The 23,428-nt window shown below is 45.9% G+C and overlaps 2 protein-coding genes across 13 annotated transcripts in view; one reads left to right on the top strand and one right to left on the bottom strand.

Annotated features, from left to right (window-relative positions):
* Angpt2 (angiopoietin 2) overlaps window positions 1-19,091 on the top strand; it is a 150,940-nt gene extending 131,849 nt beyond the window's left edge. For 10 of the 11 annotated variants that reach the window (XM_031339209.1, XM_031339207.1, XM_031339213.1 and 7 more), the window contains 7 exons: window positions 209-330; window positions 3,883-4,115; window positions 6,092-6,222; window positions 11,243-11,344; window positions 12,191-12,357; window positions 15,874-16,004; window positions 18,225-19,091. In XM_031339209.1, coding sequence (XP_031195069.1) covers window positions 209-330; window positions 3,883-4,115; window positions 6,092-6,222; window positions 11,243-11,344; window positions 12,191-12,357; window positions 15,874-16,004; window positions 18,225-18,385 — 1,047 coding nt within the window. In that variant the 3' untranslated portion in view covers window positions 18,386-19,091. The remainder of the gene's footprint in view (window positions 1-208; window positions 331-3,882; window positions 4,116-6,091; window positions 6,223-11,242; window positions 11,345-12,190; window positions 12,358-15,873; window positions 16,005-18,224) is intronic. The other variant, XM_031339218.1, reaches the window with a different exon arrangement.
* Window positions 1-23,428, bottom strand: part of Mcph1 (microcephalin 1) — a 401,136-nt gene that overhangs the window by 97,721 nt on the left and 279,987 nt on the right. Inside the window, exons 13-14 of one of the 2 annotated variants that reach the window (XM_031339205.1) lie at window positions 21,187-21,264; window positions 19,188-20,663 (exon numbers count right to left, since the gene is read on the bottom strand). In XM_031339205.1, coding sequence (XP_031195065.1) covers window positions 20,643-20,663; window positions 21,187-21,264 — 99 coding nt within the window. In that variant the 3' untranslated portion in view covers window positions 19,188-20,642. Of the gene's footprint in view, window positions 1-19,187; window positions 20,664-21,186; window positions 21,265-23,428 lie in introns of those variants that run through there. The other variant, XM_031339204.1, reaches the window with a different exon arrangement.

Raw genomic sequence — 23,428 nt, 5'->3', positions numbered from 1 at the left:
TGGGAGGGAGGAATTGAGGGAGAATTATGATTCTCTTATGGCATAAGACAAGAAAAACCATGTCGAAACAAGGCAGTTGGGCTACTGTGTAATATGCTTTCTGATCACTTTGATGATGGGATCAAGAGAGCGGGCATACGTCACACTCCTCAAGATTACATCCCACCAATCAAGATGACAGGCGGTAATCCTGTTTGTTACTGTGCAGGTACTAAACCAGACGACAAGACTCGAGTTGCAGCTTCTCCAACATTCTATTTCTACCAACAAATTGGAAAAGCAGATTTTGGACCAGACCAGTGAAATAAACAAACTACAAAATAAGAACAGGTAATAAATAATACTGTAACCTTTCTAGACCCACAGCTTACCTCACGTGGCTAGACTCTAAGCATGGCTTCCCCAGAATGACGGATTTGCCTGGAGCACATGGGCCAGAAGCCCTGAGAACAAGAGGCAAAGGAGAATTTGGAGAGAATGTCTAAAAAGAACCCAAATTCCTGATTAGTCCTGAATTTTGTTTCTTATTCTGGGCCTTGAAAGACTCTGTCAGGAACCTTCCAAATCGCCTCAGCATCATGAAGTTCAGTCTACAGCAAATGTTAGTTAGAGGTTCTCACTATGTAGTCCCAGTGTGCCTGAAACTTACCGTGCAGCCCAAGTTAGCCTTGGAATCAGATATACACCTGCTTCGGTATTTCTAGAGCTGGGATTCAAGGTACACACTGCCACGCCTGGTGGGGATCTTGTTTCTTGTGAGATGAGCCACGCTAGGAAAGCTGGAATAGCCTCTGTTGCGTAATACTTCCTTTTAATAACTTAAGATGAGGATTGGAGAGATGGCTCAGCAGGTTAAAAGTGCTTGTCAGACAAGCCCGACAACCTGAGTTCAATTCCCAGAACACTCATAAACATGGAAGGAGAGAACCAACTCCACCAAACTGCCTGTTGACCTTCACTTGCAGAGGTGGAATGTGTCCACCCGTCCCACTTTCAGGATCCACAGAGGCTTGGATCTACAACCCACTTTGGATACCACCGTCCATGGATACTTAAGTCCCTTATATAAGATGGGACAGTATGGCCCCATAGCCCACTTAATCCTTCTCTATAGTTTAAGCTGTCCCTATGTTGCTTACAGAGAATAAAAAAAGATAATGTAACAACTATGCTCAAAATTCTGCTGTATTATCTAGGGAATAATAACAAAAAAGAGGGTACAAGTTTAGCATGGATGGACTCCTCAGGTAGTTTAAGCCTAGTGTGATTGTATCCACAGATGCAAAGCTCGTGGCCATCAAGGGTTAACTGGATTCACTGCTGGTGTCTGCCTTCTTCCCCAGAAAAGCTCAAATCTTGCTCCTTATTTTATACCCACAGTTGGAATTGAATGTGCTATATAAAGAGAAATGCTTTGAAATGCGTAGAAACTTCTGCTACATTTGAAAACTCATTGCAAGCTTTGCTCCGACTCTGTAAATCAAGGTGCTTTGCTAGAGACTAACGTTACCAATCAACGCAGCTTGCTGTGGTCCCTAGTGATTCCTGCATTCCACCTCTTACCTAAGTCCTTCATATTCCCCCATATTAACTGTCCTGGATCAATAAATAATGTGCCTTTCTGATAATTAAAATCATTTTGAGTTTATGATTAAATTGTGGAGCTTCTCTGTAAAAGCACCTTGCCGCATGTATCTAACAACATGTGAAGTCTCTATTCCTCGGATCAACAGGGCTTCACAACCTGAACTGTTAAAAAAAAATCTACCGGAGGCGCTCCTCGTTGGAGCTGCCTTCCTGGGGATGGGTACACAAAGCTCGATACCATAAAAGCCCGTCAGTAACAAGAACTACACGGAAGGAACAAGAACCTTACAAGCTGCAGAAGCTGTCTTCTCTTTTGTTACAGATACGGGCTGGAATAGTAAGGTTTCCTCGTCAGAAACGTCAGGAAAGCTCCTAGGTGACGTTAGATCTCTTCATGGGTGTTTCCTGCCTTCAGTTCTGACCGGCCTAAGATTTTTAAAAATATGACTGGGGAAAATATATGGGATGTTCTACATTCCACAAGTGCTTTTTCAACAACAATCTTCAAAATTTCTTTAAGGAAAATTGCTTTCTTTATAGATTCAAGCAAAACCACAGATATTTATTGCGATCAACATTTCCCTCCAAATCAACACTACTGCACCAGTTGAAAGTGCGTTAACTGTGCACACTTCATTTCGTCTTTCTCTTTCCTTTTAGAAGCCTAGCATTTAACTGACACTGGGCTCGGCACCACTGCCATGAAGCACAAAGCAGCCGCTAGTTCTGCAGCTGCCACGGGCCTTCACTGCATGAGTCTGTTCCGAGAAGAGTTCACAGTCTTAAACTTAGCCTCACGTTTATGTAGTCCTACGCACTTGGAACTCTTTTCTCCTGTTTCATGAACAGGAATAATTTCCAGTTAAAAATCAGTATACTCTTAACTGAATCTGTGAGTGGTAATGCATCTTTATCGTAGAATCAGAAATAACTATAAAAACATTAATAAAACCTTTTGGGACTTATATGGCATAACTGTATCAAGAAATTTTTAAGCATTTTTTTCAAGGGGCCTTCTCAGGTTTTAGGCATTGAGTGCCCAGTATAAGAGGCAGGTGGGTTAAACTTCCCAGAGAAAAAATGGATTCAAATAAACCAAGCCAAACAAAACCCAAAACCACAAACCAACCAACCAACCAACCAACCAACCACCCAACCAACCAACCAACCAACACAAGAAGTTTAGAGTAAGAAAGATCTGGCACCAGACACCTGGGTGTGTCTGTAGGCATGTGAATTATTGTGTGTAAATTTATTTTTGTTCATTTATTCCTTAAACATGAGACAGTAATGTTGATACTGTAATAAATAATACTTCTGAACTGTCAACCACCAGTCTGTTTATGCTTTTACATGCACCTATTCCCTGGACCAGCCGCTTGCAGTGGGTAATATTAACCCAGTTTACAGATGAGGGAACCAGTACACGACTGAATAAGTCACTTAATATCATCAAGGCTGAGAGTCAGGCTTTATGCACCTCCACCATAGAAGAATATCTGCCACATGGTGTCAAGACCCTAGTCGTTGTTATGATTCAAATTAAAATATAAATATTTTAGGGGAAGGGTGACACAGAACCCAGAGGTCCAATTCATACCCGCTGCTCATACTCAAGAACAGCAGTGTGAAAGCGGGGCTTGAAATACTGCCACCTCCCCAGAAGCTGTGGGCGGCAGTGCGTGGGACACTTAGTCTATTGCCCAGGCCCAGTGCACTCCTGAGCAGACACCACTGCACACTCGGCAGGCTTACCCACATGCACAAGCACACCGACACGGCTCACCGTGGCAATCTGAAAGGTCTCACTGGGTCATGAGAAATATCCCTACTTCGAAAAAAGTTTGGTTTTGTAGCTGTTTGTTTGTTTTAAAGATTTCTTTATGTTTATGTGTAGAGGCTTTTGCCTGCACATAGGTATGAGCATCATGTGTGTGTGTCTGGTTCCTGGAGAGGCTGCAAGAGGGCATCAGAGCCCTTAGAACTAGGATTATGGAAGCTAGCTACGCTCAAAACTCTATTCAGAAAGTGGAGTTATGCGTAGTTGTGAGATACCACAGGGCTGCTGGGAACTGAAGCCAGAGCAGCTAGTGTGGCTAACCACTGAACCACCTCCTAGCCCTCGACTCTTCCCACTTTGTATTGTGTTTTAAACCAAACACCTTGGCAGCACAGAAGTCCAGGGAACAGAGGGGTTTGTTGGCTTTGGAAAGGCTGAGATTTTATCAAGGGCTTGGCTGGCAAGGCCTTCAGGCGTGCGGAGCCCCCTTCACTTATAAACCCTTTCCCTGTAAGCTTCCTAGAAAAGAAAGTTCTGGACATGGAGGACAAGCACAGCGTGCAGTTGCAGTCCATGAAGGAGCAGAAGGACCAGCTTCAGGTGCTGGTGTCCAAGCAGAGCTCTGTCATCGACGAGCTGGAGAAGAAGCTGGTGACAGCCACGGTCAACAACTCGGTCCTTCAGAAGCAGCAGCACGATCTAATGGAGACGGTCAACAGCTTGCTGACCATGATGTCATCGCCCAGCTGTGAGTAGTGCCCCTCATTCCGATGACCTACGGTCAGCAAACCCTCAGCACTCCAACACGGCCTGTCTTAGGTGCAGAGGCCCAAGCACAAAGAGGGACAAAGAGAACGGGGAGGCCATGTATTATACTAATCCCTTATCACCAAGCACAGACCCAGTGTGGGTACAAGGTTATAGGCACATATATATATATACAGAGGCTAGAAGGCAATTGCTGGTGTCTGTCCTTAGGTGTCATTCATTTTGGCTTTAGAGACAAAGTCTCCCACCGCAAACTAGAGCTCCACGAAGAGCCACAGGGATCTACTCATCTCTATATATTCAGCCCTGAGAACATAAGGCTGGGCTGCCATGTCTGGCTTTGTCTTTTTCACGTGGGTTCTAGAGCTCAAACTGCAGAGTAAGCCTTATATTGACAGCTATGGCCCCAACCCCCAAGGACAGTTGTGATTCAAGGCTGCAGAATTCTCATCTTGAGTTAGTTCCCTCATCAGTCAGATGGAGGAGGCTGGGAAGTTAGTAAGCCACGGTGACTCTTTCTTCCTTTGGCTTTCAAATGGGCACAGTGCCCTGAGCCCACAGGAAGGCTAGACACGTAAGGGAGAGAGCCCCATTGCCCATGTCATGGGAGGCACCAGTTTCCATTGCTGACCACCCCCTGAAAGATTCCTCACTACAGTTTTGACTTAGCTTCTTTTACTTCCTGGGGGGTGAGGTGGGGGGCGTGGGAGGGAAGAAGAGACTTTTCAGTCACTAATTAAAAATGTAATACTATCTTTGTAGTGTTTATCCGTAGGATTTTTTCCTAACTGGCTTTGACCTCATTCTTACTGTGGTTTATTTCATGATGTCCCCTTATTTGGTGCTTGTGAGGTGTGGGGTGGGTGGCTGTGGGAGGAACAGGAAGTTAAAACAGCAATGGCAGAATTAGAATCTGAAGGGGATTTATAGGCACATAAGGTCTAGACTTTTAAGAGTTTAAATATGCAGGTAAGTAGGCACTGTGCTCCCACAAAGGTGCAGACTCTCATGTCACACTTACTTAACACCCGGAGGATACTAAGTATGTCATTTGGTACTGGATGTACGTGTGGATGTGGTGCCTGTGGAGATGTGTGTGTGCCTGGCTATGCAGGCAGAGGCCAGGAGAAGATGCCGAGTGTCATCTCCCGAGTCTCTCTCCCACTGAACCAGAGCTGGGCTGATGGCTAACAAGCTATAGTTACTCCTGTCTCCCAGCCCCAAGCACTGGGTTACTAGTGTGTGTTGCCACAATGGAGATTTTTATATAGGTGCTAACCATATAAAACTTTAGACCTCAGGCTTGCTCAGCAAGTACTCTGACCTAACACCAAGCCTTCTTTTCAGACCTTCATTTAATACTCTAAAAACCATTAAAGACTTAAGCCTCAGACATACAAGGAATGTCCGTGTGTCCATTCCAACTTCAGTGGGAAAACGGCAAAGGGACCTGGGGTGATAGTGGAGGGAATTAGGTGTCTCCCTTTGTTCTTTTACAATGTTTGCCCAAGTCTAGTCAAGAAGGAATTTTTTTAAAAGAGTAGTTTATTGCAGCTCATTATGAAGTACCCACGTTACACATGGTTGATTTAAGGGAGTAAGAAACCAATGTTTAAATCCCCAGGACCAACATGGTGTAAAGAGAAATGACTCTTGCAAATTGTCCCCTGACTACTACATCCACATCATGGCACACGTGTACACACACACACACTCACACACACACACACACACACACACACACACACACACACACACACACACACACACACACAGAGTTATTAGCAAGAGCTATTTGTACTAATTTTCCAAACTGACAGCAAACATGCTGCAAGAGCAAATCAAGAACATTGAGCCTGTCTTGCTTTCATGAGAACAAATGTCTACATCTTGAATAACAGGTGTCTCTCTCCACTAAAAAAACCCATTTCAATGCCTGCTGCTTTTTAAACACAGCTAAGAGCTCTGTTGCTGTCCGTAAAGAAGAGCAAACCACCTTCAGAGACTGTGCGGAGATCTTCAAGTCAGGACTCACCACCAGTGGCATCTACACGCTGACCTTCCCCAACTCCACAGAGGAGATCAAGGTAAGACAGGATGTCCCACGGCAGCTGCTGGGGCTCCCCTGCATCACTGCATGGGCCAAGGGGTCCCTGAGCATCCGTGCCTTGTGCTCTTCCCAGGCTCACACTGAGGGCTCTGACACTGCTTGGCACAGGACATGGATGCTGAGCAGATGGTCTGCAGCTCTACCTTCCCCCACACCCATGTCCTACTGAAATGATGCACACGCTCAGGTGTTTCCGGAAAGGTGCTAACATCTCATTAATTTTAATGAATATATCTTCTCTAGACTGAGGCTGGATTAACCAGAGCTTATCTTCTGATCACTCTACTAAGCAACGGTTACACTTCATTGTGGAGAGAGCTCACTGAGAACACACGCAACGTAACTGTTCAGAAGGCCCTGGTTTGCACATTTCCCTTCTCATCAGAGAAACTGGAGATGGGTGTGCACTTAGCAGCCAGAGTTTAATAACATCAGCACAGTGGGACCTTTTCTCAAGAAAATCACACAGCAAAAATACCTTTACTGCTCTGACAGACTTCTTTGGTCCTACTGGGCACTCTTTAGACTGCACATGGGCTGAGCAGAGCACACAGCTCCGGGACCTTTAGTGTCTGTCCTGCTTCACAGCAGGATGCCGCCAGCTTCCCCATGGAGACAACTCGTTCCATACGGAGCTGCTCACAGGGTGCCCAGGAAGCTTAGGACCCCATAGCTCATAGATGGAGACTATGACCCCACGCAGTGCAGTCCAGAAGACCTGAGCACGCTGCCCAGGGGTGCCATTCTTCTTCCTCTCCTATGGGGACGTTCAGTTAGGCAGCTGTTTGTTCCACCTGTACAGAGTGGACAGAAGCCCTGTCCTGTCCAGACGGGTCTGTTAGCACACAGGCACCATAGGCCCTCCACAGGCAGCCTGCTTTGCTGAAAGCCTGGCCTGGGAGACTGCATCTCAGCAGCTCGCTTCCTGTGGCTTCTCTGAGAGGTCTGAGGAGGCAGCATGACATGGCATGAGAATCCGTGTGAAGGTTTATGCTAATACTGGGCCGCTCTATCTGCTGCATTTGCACAGATATGGCTGCATCGAAAAGTAAAAGCCAACATGACTCCAAAACATGCCTGGGAAGCTGTGTCAAAGTATACATTTCCAGAGGCCCCTGGAGGTAGCATGTTTTTGAACTTGGTATTGTCTTCAGAATTGTCATAGTATCAAAGAAAAATACAAGCGCTTAAGTAAGAGTTTAAAGATGTGGAATTTGAAATAGTAACATACACTTTGATTATGAGTTAAAAAACAAAGATTGTGCTATTTAGAATAATACTTTCCAAGGAAATATAACTCATTCATGCTGCTTTCAACCAGCCTTGAAAATTGGTTACTGTCCCTGGTGGCCTAGAAGCAGAGCCGTGGGAGGGGAGAAGCCGCACCGCTTGCTGCCGACAAAAGTGCAGCAAGCCCTGACTGAGGGTCTCCACTGTCTGCTACGCAGCTTGCCAACACAGCTCTCTGCATTATGGTGTCTTGTCACTAGATGCCTGCATGTTCCTGGCCTGGTAATAACGGAGACAGGATCAGCCAGGAGTGACAGAGGTTCCGACCATCTGGGACCATGCTGTCACACAATTACACTGCTCTGGGGACACTGTTCTGGATGAGTGCCTATTCCTGCCAAACATGCTACTCTCACAGGTTGACAAAGACGTGAAGATCCAGTGCTCTGGATTGTGGGCCTAAGTCATGGTTAGAGGCAGATTTACATTTCCTTTAGATATTCTCAGTAAAAAGAAATCCATTTCCAGCCGGGCAGTGGTGGTGCATGCCTTCAATCCCAGCACTTGGGAGGCACAGGCAGAGGCAGAGGCAGGTGGATTTCTGAGTTCGAGACCAGCCTGGTCTACAGAGAGAGTTCCAGGAAAGCCAGGGCTATACAGAGAAACCCTGTGTAGGAAGAAACAAAACCCCAAAAAAACCCCCCAAATCAAAAAGAACCAAACCAAACCAAACCAAAAAAACCAACCAAAATGTCGAGTTCTTTTCTAAAATGCCTGGTCTACAGGTCTACACGTGGTGAGGTAGCTTAGTGCCATGCAAGCCTGGTGACCTCAATGTGACTCCAGGGTCACAAGGTGGAAGGGGAGAATCAACTCAAAAGATGTCCTGACTTCCACTTGTACGCTTTCTCTTCATACTCATGCATGCTCACACCTGATCCACCCCTCATGTACTCATAAAGATTTAAAAATTAAAATAACTGGGCTGTATTATATTGTTACTTCTAAACTTCCTTCCAGACTTGAGGTTCTCTAAATGACAGTGTGATCTTTTGTTACTGCCCTGTCATTCCACCTTCCATGGTGTGATAGTACCAGAGAGGGCCCTGGCATAAATGATACATGGAGCCCGCACAAGGGGTCACAGCAGACATGGCCATCTAACTCTAAGGAATTAGGTCAAAGGCTTAAGCATGGCAGCTTTACCTTTGTCCAGTAAACATGGCATTTCCATCAGGTTTCTGTGTGTGTACGCTACACACTGCATAGGGCATCAGTGACAAGCACAAGCATGCGCTTTGTTAGTCAGAAGCACAATTGTTTCCTTCCCCAGATTGCTCAGCACAAGACTCTCAGTGCCGTGGGTGTCTGTTATTTATTCATTTCTCCAAGGCCTGAAGCTGGAGCACAGCACTTAACTCAAGATCACTTGCTGAGCAGCCTAGGGCCTTGGGTCCTTGTGCCAAGCACAGGCACAGGCACAGGCACAGGCACACACATCAAAAGCACTCAGTGCCGCCAGGTTTGCTGTAACGGAAGTGGTCATGCCCTGGCCCGGGCGCAGCTGCCTTTCAGATCTTGTTCTGATCCTTGTCATTATTTTTTACTGAGCATCTCCTGACCATGTGGATACTCTACAAGAATATTATCTCTTTTTGCAAATTTCACAACCCAGTGAACCATAATTCTCTGTTTCTCACAAATGCTTTGTTCTTCACTTCTTTAAAAGCTGGACAAAGTATTCTGAGAATGTTCTAGTAACTCTGTCATGGTCCCTAATGGATTCAAAGAGAATAAAAACATGGTTCATGTAATTTACTTATGTAGCAGCAGTGACCCTCAACGTTGGGACTCTTGCTTTTGACTTCCACAAGATAAAATGATCCTCTAGGCAGGAAGAGCCTGCTTTAAATATCATCAAGCAACTAACTCTACTGTGAAGATTTTAACACCAAGGAATCAGATACTAGAACAAGGGTGGGCTCACGGCAAACATTTCTTCCCATTTACCAACAAGCCACTCAGGATGCTGGGGAGTTAATGTGTGTGCACAGCCACAGGGTCCTTACCCTATTGACCTAAGTGAGATTAAGAAGACATGTGATAGAATGGTGCAGCACTGGTCACCTGGTTGATCACAGGCAAATAAGATGAAGGATTCCTCATGAACTGATTTCAGTGCTGATCTGCCCTCCTATCGAAGGTTCAAGTTTCTCTGCTTTCAGTAGCATGATGTCATGGAAAAGATATGACATAGGAATTAAGGAGACCATATTCAAATCCCGCTCACCTATTGGCCCTGTGACTGACCAAATGAACCTGTGTCAAATCAGTTGTTTCCATACTTCAGATTGGTCCGAGCTGGCAAGTAACGTGTGTTGAGTTACCTGATAGGTTGCACACAAGAGAGTCAAGTGGTGGCTAACTACACAAAGTAGGCCTGATACACTGTGACAATCGGGGCTTCCTTCAGTACATCTGTCCTATGATAACCAGGAGACTTCCTCCAGCAAATTGGTCATGTCTTTTTGAATAGTTACACAGAGAACATAGTGATTATGTTTCATGCCACCATGTCTTTCTAAACTCTAGTCACTGGGGAGGGCAAGAGAAGACCAGGACCTTTGTGGGGAGAGGCTTCAGTAAAGCAGTCCTCTAATGGTCTCAAGGTCCATGAGCGACAGAGGTGAGCAACATGGCAGACAACATGGATTCCTTTGGGTTTGGATCCTTATAGGCAATATGAGGAAATAGGGTGAGAGGCTCATGTGGCTCTTGTAGCTCTCACCCCTAGGATCCTAAATCACAAACACAGAGCGGCTATATTTAAGTTAACCATGCAAATATGGTTGTTTTCAGCCTCCAAAGACCATGGCAGGGAACAAGAAAAATATTCATAACTGGGTGCGAAGCCTAATATTTCTACCATGTATGCTTTAGGGAAATTATCTTATTTTCGGGAAAACTTTTTTTTCTTTTGGTTCTACTGTAATCTCATAATTGAAAAGTATTTATATAATCTTATTTGGGAGGAGGGGTTAATTTTTACAATAAAACTCCAGCTGAGTTGGAATTAAGCATGTCCAAGAATTAAACATGCCAAAGAATTTTGTGTTCCAGGCGAAATTTTTAAAGACCACTGAGGCAGTTTAAAAGCAGAAATAAAATACTGGGGAAAAATGCCACAGGCAACAAGGGAAGTGTGTAGAAGCCTGAACTCAAACCCCAGTGTCAGAGCTGTCCAGCCAAGCTGGGTCACATGGAGTGGTGCGGCAGATCCCTGAGTCCCTCACAGGCAGGAGAAATGGCTTTCTCCGCACACAAAGGAAACCCAACAACAGAAGAACATGGCGGGACTTTTGTACCTTTTGGCCAAAAAGCTGTACATGGACAGAATGGGTGTAGCTGGTAGTAAGGGTTGTCAATGCTATGTACACAAGACTGGCTTTCTAAAGATAAGGGATTTGAGGAAAATCTGCCAGTCTCCCAGGCACAGGGAATCACTCTCAAAAACAATTTTTGTGTGGGACTCTATAGCCAGAGTACACGATGAGCAGGAAGTCCTGTTTTCACCAGTGTGTCATATGATTCGATTGCTTGTCAATCATCACCATTTAAAATCACTCACAGAATCAAGAATCTGTCAAGAATCTGACAGCAAAGATCCACCCCACTGGTTACTACAGAGTCCCCTAGGAACACACCACTGCTGCACAAGCCTGGATCACCAACGGTCACCCTGCAGTAACCGTGTGCTTTTCCTGCAGGCCTACTGTGATATGGATGTGGGTGGAGGAGGGTGGACAGTCATCCAGCACCGGGAAGATGGCAGTGTGGACTTCCAGAGGACGTGGAAAGAATACAAAGAGGTAAGAAAGTGTGCACTAGCTAACAAAGTGCTTTCCTTTGGGAAATTAATTTTCCAAGTTCTTCAGAACTTTTAATTATCACAAATTCAGAACCGACCAATGGTTTCCGAATAAGTTATTTATGATACAATTCTTTGTGCCCAGTGTTTTTCTCTCTCGTAAAAAAAATGTCACAAATGAACTGAGACGTAATACAGAGCACGCTGGGCGAGCTGCTCTGCTGGGAGGCCTCCATGGCATAAATGTCACTATTATAGTTACATTTCATGGTACCCAGGTTGGTCTAGCTGTTCCCCACAACTGCATCTCTATTCATGGTTATCCCAGTGGCCTTAGCTATTTAACAGTTACGTTTCTTCTGAGAGCAGCTCAGGTTCTTAAAATTGACTTTAAAAAATATATTTCCCGAGCTGGTAAGATGATTCAGGCTTAAAATGCTTGCTGTGAAAGTGTGGGGGTCTTAGTTTCAATCCTCAGAACCCGTACAGGGCTGAACACATTAGCTCTCCTCTGTAATCCTATAACAAGGGGAGACAAGGCCGAGTGATTCCCCAGATCCCTGTGGACCTGCTGGCCTTGGAATAAAGGGGGAACCTGCCTCAAATAAAACAGAGAGGAGAGCTAACGCCCACGGTGCTGGTGACGTCCGCAGGCGCATGGTGGAATGTATTTATGCCCGCTCCTCTCTCTCAAAATTAAATAATTAAAAAAAAAATCTTTCCTGTGTGTAAGACCTTGTATTTGCACAGACCTGGACTAGGGAGTACCTACCTGATGGAATGATAAGGTAAAGGATTCCAAACACAAGAAGACACAGTGGACTAATTGTACTGCTCTCGGTCACAGGGCTTCGGGAGCCCTCTGGGAGAGTATTGGCTGGGCAATGAGTTTGTCTCCCAGCTGACCAGTGGGCACCGCTATGTGCTTAAGATCCAGCTCAAGGACTGGGAAGGCAACGAGGCGCACTCGCTGTACGATCACTTCTACCTCTCCGGCGAAGAGTCCAACTACAGGTAAGCAAGGTGTCATGGAGAAAACCGAAGCACCTCCAACCAAGAGTCACAGTTGGGTCGCTCGGAGCTGCTGTTTCTCAGGGGCATTGCCATCTCTCAGTTTCTCTAGTCTTAGAATCCTAGCTTTGGCTAGGGACGTAACTCTCTGGAATAGCACTCGCCTAGCACGGGCAAGACCCTAAACTTAGTCCCTAGGACTGAAAGATGAACAGATAGATTATTGAGACAGACAGGCAGATCATAGATTTCTACCTGTGGTTAAACAATATACAAATACAGAAACCTGGGAGGGCAGTTTTGCATCTGTTGCTTTCTTGTGTGTGCTTTTCTGAGCGGAAATGCTGTGCGGTGGGGCGTGTGTAATTCATAGCGCCCCGCAGAATTTGTGAACACCTGGGGCACATTGTCTCCTTACCTAAGATATTAGAAGCTAGCCCATGTTCTGAAGGTCAAACACAGCTAACAGTTGTGCTCAATCCCAAATGAAGCAGCAGAACTCACATCTGAGTCACAGCGCCTCCTCAGTTGTTGGCTCACTCCCATCTGGCTGGTGACAGTGACCTCAAATGTTCCAAGAGCATGGGCAAGCCTGACAGCACACTTACCCACTGGCTGTAAAGCATGCTTAGGGAGGAGAACAGCAAGGACTTGGCTTTCTGTGTGGACGATCAGAGCCACGCAGGAGGTGCTGGAATCTCTGTATAAGGTGGTGCACTCAAATCCAGGTTCCACGGGGGGTCGGTGGGGGGGGAGGTGTTGATCAGGAAGCTCATGGCACCAAAGAAGCAGGTGTGAGCCCAGCTGGATGCAGGTGTCCAAAGAATGTGGGTACCCACTGCTTGTGTCCACAGAGCACAGAGCAGACCCGCCTAAAGCCACAGATGACCAATGACGCACAACAGGCCCTCCATAAACAAAGCCATGGCCCACAGTGCCACCCCTATCTCAGTGGCGCCCAGGCCCCGTGGAGAGGAAGCTTGACTATAACATCCTTGGCTGGTGTCCTAGGGAGGTCACAGTAGACAGCACGGGGAAGCCAGCTCAGAGCCTGGGGCCTGACCTGAGAGCTATGTGCTGCCAGGAACAGTCCGCTTTTTACAGACAGTGGGTCTGTAAAAATTCTCCAGAAGCTGTTTTCAAAGCAGACAGATCCTGTTGTGACACTGGAATGGTCAGTGAGGCAGTCGGTGACTTTTTAGAAAGATCAGGATTCCCTGGATGGGGCTGAGTGGGAAGACATGCACGACCCAGCACCCAGGTCTCGCTGGACTCCAGAGCCCAGAAGTCAATGGATTCCAAGGCATAGCGGTCTTCATTGTGTTATATCCAAGCTAAATATTTCCTTAACTGGCAGCAGTTAGTAATCTACATTAGCAGAATTAAGTTTTTTAAAGAAAGACGCACAGAGATGAAGAATTAGCCTGTTTACAGAGGAGATTTACTACATGGGTCATCACCCTTCCACAATGACATTATAAAAATGCCGTAAGGTGAGGTTCTTTTGGAAATGCAAACATATTTTGAAGATGCTATTTGAAAAAGAAAAAAACCCACTGGTTTTTGAGGCTTAGTTTATTTGGAAATGTAAAACAATAATACTCCATAAAAACCTGCTACACTAATTAAGAGGATGATGATGCGGTAAGCATCCTGTACGTAACCGTTAAGTGAGTGCAGAGTGAGTCGAGCTTCAGGGCGGCATGCTTCCCGCCAAGGAAAACAAGCAGGGAACCAGAAAGTGCATGAGGAAGGGGCAATGCAGGAAGACGGTGGTCTGGTGGTGCCCTGCCATGCCCTTCTCTTTCTTTCTCTGGATTCCCAAGACAGGGTCTCATGTAGCTCGAGCGAGTCTTGAACTTGCTATGTGGCCAAGGATGATCTCAAACTCCCGATCCTCCTGCCTCCACCCCCTCAAATGCTAGGATTGTAGGTATGGCCAATGTCGTGGCCAACTCAAGGCTGTTCTTAATAACAGATTTTGAAGGAATGTACTTTTGTCTGGTCGGCCTCCAAAGGCTCTAAGATGGAATAACCTTTCAAAGAGAGACTAATAAAAATAGCTTTCTCTCTTATATTCCTTGCCTTTGCAGGACATTTAATGAGTCCCCTGAGATCTGACCTTTCAAAGACGACAAGAGACTGAAAAGGAAGACAAGCCTGGGGGAGAGTAAAGGGCTGGGGGGATGGTGAATGCCAGGCATGCCCAGGCCTAAGGAGAAGGACCAGAAAGAAATGTATTTCAGGTTCCCAAGCACATAAGGACTAGTTCTGCACCCACTGCAGCTGTTGTCCTGGAGCTGCCATGAGCACTCACTGTGCAGACATGTGGCAGAGCCTGGGACAGTGGTCTCTCCCTCTTCTCTGCCTGTTCCCACATGAGATACTGACAGGTGGTGGCTGGCAAGGACAGACAGCTTTACAAAGAAGAGAACGTTTGGGGGCTCAAAGGATGCTTCCCAGTAACCCCTTAGGATTTCCCCTTATGGCGTCATAGCCCCGAGCCTCTTGTGTCTACATCTCATTAGCTCATGGGAATTCAGCATGCTAATTTGCCAGAGCTGGTCACTGGCATGCCAAGACACCAACAGGACATCCTCATGTCACCCTATCACGTGAGACCCAGCTGTGACCTGACTGGAAACACCTGACCACGGGCAGTTTGTGACAGTGTTGTAATATTTTAGAGAATTATGTGTTCTACATGGGCATGGCTGTCCATGACTGTAATCCCAGCACTTGGGAGGCTGAGGCAGATGGACTGCCACAAGTTCAAGGTTGACCTAGGCTGCACAGTGAGTTCCAGGCCAGCTGAAGTTTCAGTGTATAACCCTGCCTTAAAAACAAAACAAAATAAAATAGTAATTAAAGTGATTCTGCTTATCCTGACCTTTAGGATCTCCTTGTTGGCACAGTTGGCTGCTGCAGGCCACACTTTGGCAAAAGTCTAACAGTGTGGTCCGTGACCAGGTGTCTGAGCGCTGACATTCACTCCCTTGCTGAGGTCAGACAGGTTTACTATACCAGTGTCCAGAATGAAGGCAAAGCAGCCGCAGGGACTGACCTTCTACCCCAAACTCCTCACCCACTCCTTGTCTTCCAGCCTCTCCACCCCAACTCCTAACCCTTCAGACCACAGAGAGGGTATCTGGTCACTCCAGTAGGACAGCGGTGGTTGGGTTTCTGTGAGAAGCCCCTTTGTGCTGCAGACGCCTTCTGTTTATCTGAATGCAGAGGGAAAATGAATTACAAGGCCCCATTAAGGTCTGCTGATGCTGGTGCAGGCAATGTGTGTTGAAGTTGTCATGAACACATCCCTCTTTGTCAGCGGGTTTGATGATAAGTTGGTTCCTGTTTATACCAGTACAAAATATTTTGTACAGAGTAGGCACTGGAGTGCACTGACCGGCCCGAGTGCATTCTGTAGAATGGAATTCTTCACCATGAGAAATTTTCCACTACGGTGAATCAACAATGCTAGCCAGTTACAGTTTTTATTTTTTCCTTTGCACATTTCAGGATTCACCTTACGGGGCTTACAGGCACCGCGGGCAAAATAAGTAGCATCAGCCAACCAGGAAGTGATTTCAGCACAAAGGATTCGGACAACGACAAGTGCATCTGCAAGTGCTCTCAGATGCTCTCAGGAGGTAAGGCGGCTCCTCCGATTTGTACTGGCGAGAAGCAACTGCATGCACAGCACAGAAGGCTGGCAGTGTGGCGCTCCGGCTGGAGTGAGTGGCTGACAGTGGGCTTGCTTCTGTAAGAAGACATCCATCTGCCTACCAGTGCACTGGTTGGGGCTCCTTTTAGCTCAAGCTAAAGTGAAGTGAGAACACCACATGGAGCTAGAATTGTCACTAGGGTGACAGTGTGCTCTCAGGACGCTTGGGAGTAACCCCAGGGACATAAAGTGGGCCCACTGACCAGATGAAAGGCCAAGGGTTGGGCTCCATCTTGCTTTGTTTCTGTTTAACATCCGGTCAAGGACTTTTTAGCTCTCTCTTGCAGTGATTCTTATATTATAGCGCTCAGTGGGTCAGGTACCTGCCATGCCAGGTCAGATCTGCAGCATCCCTGTACAAAGCTGAGTCTATGGTGTGTGACAATCCCAGAGCTGGGCCTGGCTTGCCTGTCAGTCTAGTTGAATCCATAAGTTCCAAGGTTGCTGACACTACCTCAGGCCTATGAGATGGCTGTGTGAGTAAACTGGCTGTCAAGCCCGACATCTGAGTTTGATCTCTGCCTTCCTCATGGTAGAATGTGAGAACTGCTCCTTTACAATTCTCTGATCTCCACACCATAAATAAATAAAATTAATTAAAAAATAAAAATATAAGTTTCTAAGACAAGTAAAAGATCTAAGCTTGAACCATGCCTGTTCTTCAGTAAAGAACTTGTACAGCAACAGTAACAAGAGAATGTATTTATGAAATGAAACGAAATTCAGAACTTGAAATTTCATGAAAGAATTAGGTCCCGCTATCTGGCAGATCCTGGATTCTTGGGGTAGCAGAGTAGCCACTTGGTGGCATGAGTTTTCTCCATTAGCTGTAATTATCCAAAGGAGAGAACCCCATTGAATGTTCTTCAGTAGAGCAGGCTAGCCTCTCCCCTCACTGTAACAACTGTCTTTAAAGCCACATGACAATGGGGGCAGGGGCAGGTTCTAGGGCTGCAGCACCCCTGACCCCGAGCCTGCTTGCTGTTCATTCCCACACTTAGACCTCTCTGGAGAGGCTGTCTGTTCTCAGACCACCCGTGTGCTGTTAGTCCAGAGAGCAGGAGAGCTGCTTCACAACCAAGGACACATTCTTTTATTTACCCAGTTTAAGATTTAAGGGCCAAGAATGGAGTTGGGAGAGACTTGGAGGAGGCAAGCAGCCAGGGGAGGAGAAGTGGGGAGGTCTGGGTTAGAAGAGGCCAAGTTCCAAGCCGTGGGCTGGCCCATGGGAAGGTGGCTTGTGGAGATGTGTGCAGGAGCAATGACTTGGGTGGTGCCTGAAGGTTAAGGCAGATCTGTGACTGACATTTCTCCAAAGGCCAAGGGTTTTATACAACACCGCTCTTTTTATACATCTTCAGTTCTCAGAATCACCAGCTAGGGGTGTCTCCAAGCAGCAGTGCCCAAGGAAAAAATATTTTTTTTAAGAGAAGTTACCCTCTGAGTACTGTGTCCCTAAGGTACCCTCAGAATTGGTGTGTCACCCACACTCTTTACTGTCCACTCTTGTTTTCTGTATTTAAAAAGAAACATAAATATTATCATACAACCAGTGTCTCTCCCACTTGAGGCTTAAAGATGAATTTGCATTAGTACATCGCCTAGGTTTCTCCTTCACATGGCGAATCCTATCGCCTGCCATGCTCCTATCTATGGGTGGAATCCGGAGCTACAACAGGGACGATCCTTACTGCTGCCTGACTCTCCCTCAATACCGCACTTTATAGTGTTAAGGCTCCTTTCTCCCTGGCTCCCCAGAGCACTAGACACTTGGCTTCTATTCCAACCAAATATACATGACGGAAGGGAATGGGAACCTCTTGGCCCACCTTGCTGTTAAGACTTCTACCCACATCTGCCAGCAGTCTCACCATGTCTTCTTCCCACAATGGACCACAGCTTTTCACACAGCACTGGCTGACATTTCTTCATGTAGCAAGGATTCTGCATAGAAGCAGTCAGGGCATGTGTAAGAACTCATGCTACACCAGCACTGCTGTGATCGCACGGATGTGAGTTTGTATCTACGGAATGACAAATCAGTGTTGCTCTTCCCAAACCGTGGGTGTGTGTGCGCGCCCAGCTGAGCCCTGCAGACAAGGTTCCACTACCCAGTCCTAATCGCTTCTGTGTTTGGCTTTCACAGGCTGGTGGTTCGACGCATGCGGTCCGTCCAACCTGAATGGACAGTACTACCCACAAAAGCAGAATACAAATAAGTTCAACGGTATCAAGTGGTACTACTGGAAGGGGTCCGGCTACTCGCTCAAGGCCACCACCATGATGATCCGGCCAGCTGATTACTGAATGCCTGTCTACACTCCCAGAAGAACTTGCTGCATCCAGAGATCAACTCGAAGGCACTGAGAGACAGCGAAGCACAGCAGCCCCTGTCCACATCAGGAGGTGCTCCTGGGGGGCGGGGAGGACCTGCGTGTACCAGACTGAAGCACATCACTTAAGCCTGCACCGCTAACCAACCTAAGGAAACACCTGTGGGAAGGTTGTGCCTGACAATCAGAGGGACAGCGTGCAGACTCAAGGAAGTCGCCAGGAAGAATGTTACATGGGAGTTCATCAGTAAATAACTGGAAAACAGAGCACTCAGATGGTGGAGATAAATATTGGGACCACATCCTCTAAGCACGGTTTCTAGAGTATATACATAGGCAACTCGGCTGTCTCGATGACGCGAGCGTGTCTTTGCACCACGGCAGCCAGTAGCCAGGGACTTCTAAGTGGTGGGTACAGGCTGTCACCTGGAGAAGCATAGCCCATCGTTTCCCTCTTAGGTGCTTTACATGTTCATTTGAAAACAACACATTTACCTATCTCGATGGCTTAGTTTTTCCTGGCTGGATACTATTTACTATATGGCAGAAAGGCCCACATCTCTGGCATGACCACCAAGCGGGCGCCACGCTGCTGAATGTGGAGACTGTACTATTCTGTTTTCTTCCTGGCTGTTAAATATGAAGGTATTTTTAGTAATTAAATATAAGTTATTAGTTGAGGTGATTCTGTTTATTTTTATGATAATATTTACGATTTTGTTCTTCGCGTGCGTGCGCGCGCACACACACACACACACACACACACACACACCTGTGACTTGTGACAAGGAAGATTGCTGTGAATGACCAAAGCGCTGTTTCATGAAGAAGACACTTCACCACTGAGGGACGGCTCTATCCTGGAGATGTGCTCCCTAGTTTAGTAAGATAGTATTTTAGAAAATAAAGCTAAAGCTTAGTTTGTGGTTGAGGAAAATCATCCTACTTAAGACATTTACAAAGCCGTAATTCTCTGAATTAATGTTTTGAAAAAATAGTTTGCCTTAGTAACATTGTTAATATCCACTAACAAACTGAACAAGTGCTTCAGAGCGTAAAGCCAACAAGTCTGGTACACAATGTAGCCAGATACCCCTAGAACAAGTTTCAGAACACAGCTTTCTGCTTGCAACTGAAACCTTAACTCCTGTTCTAACCCTCTGGAGCTCACAGAGTGGCCTCTGCAGCGATGGAAACCTGTACAGAGCATTAGTGCAGCTTCTCCTGTAGCCTTCCTTCCTGTCTGTCTATCCTTCCTTTCCAGATGCTATTTTTAAACTTTCATTTCTATAACGGAGTGGTTCTCAACCTTCCTAATGTTGAGACACTGTTTCTCATATTGTAGGGACCCCCAACCATAAATTACTTCAAGGCTACTTGATAATGTATGTCTGCTACTGTGATGAGCAGTGATACAAGTATCTGATGTGTAGGATATCTGATATGGAACCCCCAAAAGGTCTCTGCCCACAGGCTGAGAACCCCTACTCTAACCCATCTCCTTTCACACAGCCTTGGGGTGTGTTCTGGTCAATCCGCAGACTCAGGGTAGCCAAGGCACCCTTTTCCTCTGCCACGTTCACTTCCTGCCAACTAACTCCAAAGTGAAGAACTCTGTCCCTGCCTTCTGACCACCGTTTCTATTATTACATTTAGGAAATGTTGACGGGGCCAACATGGCTTTGTAACCAGTTAAAACATCTCTCTCTTTCTCTCACACACACACACAAATCCACAGCTTCGAAATAGCAGTATGTTTCTTGAATGACCACACGGCTGGAAGGGACCCAGGAAGGACGGGCAGCAGTGGACGCAGGAAGATGGAGTCAGAGGTGAACCAGTGCTGCTCAGAGCTAACACCTTCTCTCTTAGCTCAGAGGATGGGAAGAAGCCCGGCTCCCACTTTATGCTTCAGCTCCTTACACAGTATTTTAAATAAACAGAATTACTGGGAGGATTTTTTTTCCTTCTGTTCTTAAGAAAACATTTACAAAACTGAAAGGAAATCAAAACAGTAATCTTGAAATGAAAACAGAAACAATGCGATGGGCTAGATGAGCGAGCGATTGGGGTCAGAGGTCAGCTTCCTGCTGGCCCCAGCGCAGGCCCACTCGGATAGCTGAGAGAGCACTGGGGACAGCCAGAATAGCCACCGTCTTTCAGAGACTCATCTTTTCAAATCAATTGTCTCAAGCCAATCAACATGTTTGGAAATGAAAGCTGACTTCTGCTCAGCTCCTCTTCCAGTCAGACTGTAATTAATGGAGAAGTTAGAATTCAGTTAGCAAATATTTAAAATAATTAAGAGTTCATAAGGTAGAGCGCAGGAAAAATATGAAGACATGAAGAGTACATCACAATGCTGGCAGGCCACTGCTTTTATACAGATTAGTTTTCCCGGTCTTAGCATTAGCTCTGAGAGCTGCACAGCCCCACAGGATTTCATAATTAAGTTAGTTTTAAAAATCCTTCTTTGAGGAAAGGCCTCGCCCTCCAGCCCAGGACATCATCGAGCTTGCAGCAATCCACCCAATTCCGTTTCCTGAGTGCTTAGACACTCTTCAAGGTGACATTTCTCACTGCACTTTACAAGTGTCTTCCTCAAGTTTTCACTTGTGATGTCACAAATAAATAAACAGATGGCATTCATTTCTGGTATGACATCCTTTTAGTCTGAGTGAGACCTCTCTTAACCTATGATGCCGAGTTTACGATCCTAACAGTTTCCTAAGACGACCATGCTGTATGTAACACCATCGGAAAGCATTGACTTACCGGAGCTGCAGGGAAGGTTTCAGAGAGTTCAAAAGGCTCCTCAGAAATCCAGTGACCCAACTCTAAAGACAACAGTACCTAAGAGAGACACAGCACACAGAGAACATCAGTCATGGGTTGATTAGACTGTTAGGTTGCAGGTTGGGAGTCACTTTTGATTAGAGCAAGAGCAAACCCCCTAAAAGCCTAGCATCGATGAGCTTCAAGGGTCTGAAATCAACCACACAAAAACCTTTGGGAAGTTTCATGGTGCCTGTTCTAGTCATTAGCAAACACACCTTAAGAAAAATACCTCAATGTGGCTAAAAATGGAGGCCATTACCCAGCTTGGTGGCCTCTCCCGCTGATACCCAATGCCAGATACCCAACAGAAGCCATGTAAGAAGCAGAAAGGCTCCTGAGGCTCCCGGGTCAAGGGCATAGTCCCTCATGGCGGGGAAATCAAGGCAGCAGCTTGAAGCTTGGAGGATGTGTGATTTCCCATCCCATCAAGTGGAGAGTACCAACACAGCACCCTAATGAAATCAAATACATATTAACACTATCCTCCTTTTATTGATATGCTGTGTACTAGAAATCTAAGTTTTAAATTGCCCTTTAGAATGTTCCATGAACATCCCAGTTTTATGAGTTAAAAAAAGGAAAGAAACAAAGCAAGAAAGAATGAAAGAAAGAAGGAAATGGGGCGAGGGCTGGGGAGAGGGCTCAGTTGGTAATGTGCAAGCAGAAGGAGCTGACTATGAACTCTAGAGCCCGTGTCAAAGGAGGGTGAGGTGCATTTCTGGTCCTGGTGCCGAGATGGAAGAAGTGGTGGTATGTAGGACTGTGGGGGATGGCTCAGCACAGAATAAAGGAGAGAAAGAAAGAGAGAGAGAGGGAGAGGGAGATGGAGAGGGAGAAGGAGAGAAAGAGAGAAGGCAGGCAAGCAAGAAGCAAGCACAAGACCTGAGAGTCAGAAGTCGTGTCTATAGGATAGGAGAAGCAGCTATGAGGGTGTTGAGCTCAAAACAGTCCATAAGAGTAGAGGAGAATATGGAAAGCCAGGTCTCCGTTAGGACTAGAAAACAGCAAGTTATGCTCCCAGGAACCCTGCTCAAAGAAAATACCAGTTTCAATTAGATCCCTGTGGTCACAGATGCTTTGTCATCTAACTGTCTTTTTCTGTTTTCTCCTAACTTTTATTGCCCAAATGCCATTGGAGGGGGGAAGATAAGTGGAGGAAGGAGGGAGGGGAAAGATCTTAATAAGTTCAATTACTGTGTGGGTTAAAGCCATTCGCATTACACAGTGTTCCTTCCCTTGCCTCCTAGTGCTATCGCTATCTATGCTTTAGAGATAACAATGTGGATATGTGGGTCTCCATGACCTTGTATAATCAGCCCAGGAGATAAAGTGTGGTTTCAACATTAGGTTCATGTCAGCATGCAGCAATGGTAGGATCCTGTGGTGGGAAATTCGGTACACCAGCTAGAGGTTAGGAGTCAGCCATAGAAATATGTGTGGTGCTCAAGTTCAAATTCAATCCACATTAAAATGTCAACTGAACCTGAACAATCTTCTGGGGAACATTTGTGTTCTCTGACTTTGCTCCTTTCTAAATGTGAAGAAAATAAAATTGTAAGGCATTTACAGTACGATTTTGCTAAGGAAACGGATACATTTAATTTCTTTAAGAATAAATGTTGCTATTATAAATAAGGCTGCTATGAACATGGTGGAGCATGTGTCCTTGTTACATGTTGCAGTATTTTTTGGGTATATGCCCAGGAGTGGCATAGCCGGGTCCTCCAGTAGTACTATGTCCAATTTCCGGAGGAACCGCCAAGCTGATTTCCAGAGTGGTTGTATCAGATTGCAATCCCACCAGCAATGAAGTAATGTTCCTCTTTCTCCACAACCTCTCCAGCATCTGCTGTCACCTGAGTTTTTTATCCTAGCCATTCTGACTGGGGTGAGGTGAAATCTCAGGGTTGTTAAGATTTGCATTTCCCTGATGACTAAGGATGTCGAACATTTCTTTAGGTGCTTCTCAGCCATTCGGTGTTCCTCAATTGAGAATTCTTTGTTTAGTTCTGTACCCCATTTTTTAATAGGGTTATTTGGTTCTCTGGAGTCTAACTTCTTGAGTTCTTTGTATACCTTGGATATTAATCAGCCCTCTATCAGATATAGGATTGGTTAAGATCTTTTCCCAATTTGTTGGTTGCCGTTTTGTCCTATTCACAGTGTCTTTTGCCTTACA

Source organism: Mastomys coucha, unplaced genomic scaffold (genome assembly GCF_008632895.1).
Source record: "Mastomys coucha isolate ucsf_1 unplaced genomic scaffold, UCSF_Mcou_1 pScaffold22, whole genome shotgun sequence".
Classification (NCBI taxonomy): domain Eukaryota; kingdom Metazoa; phylum Chordata; class Mammalia; order Rodentia; family Muridae; genus Mastomys; species Mastomys coucha.
Note: the sequence above shows the minus strand (reverse complement) of the source record. Positions and strands in the feature narration are given on the sequence as shown.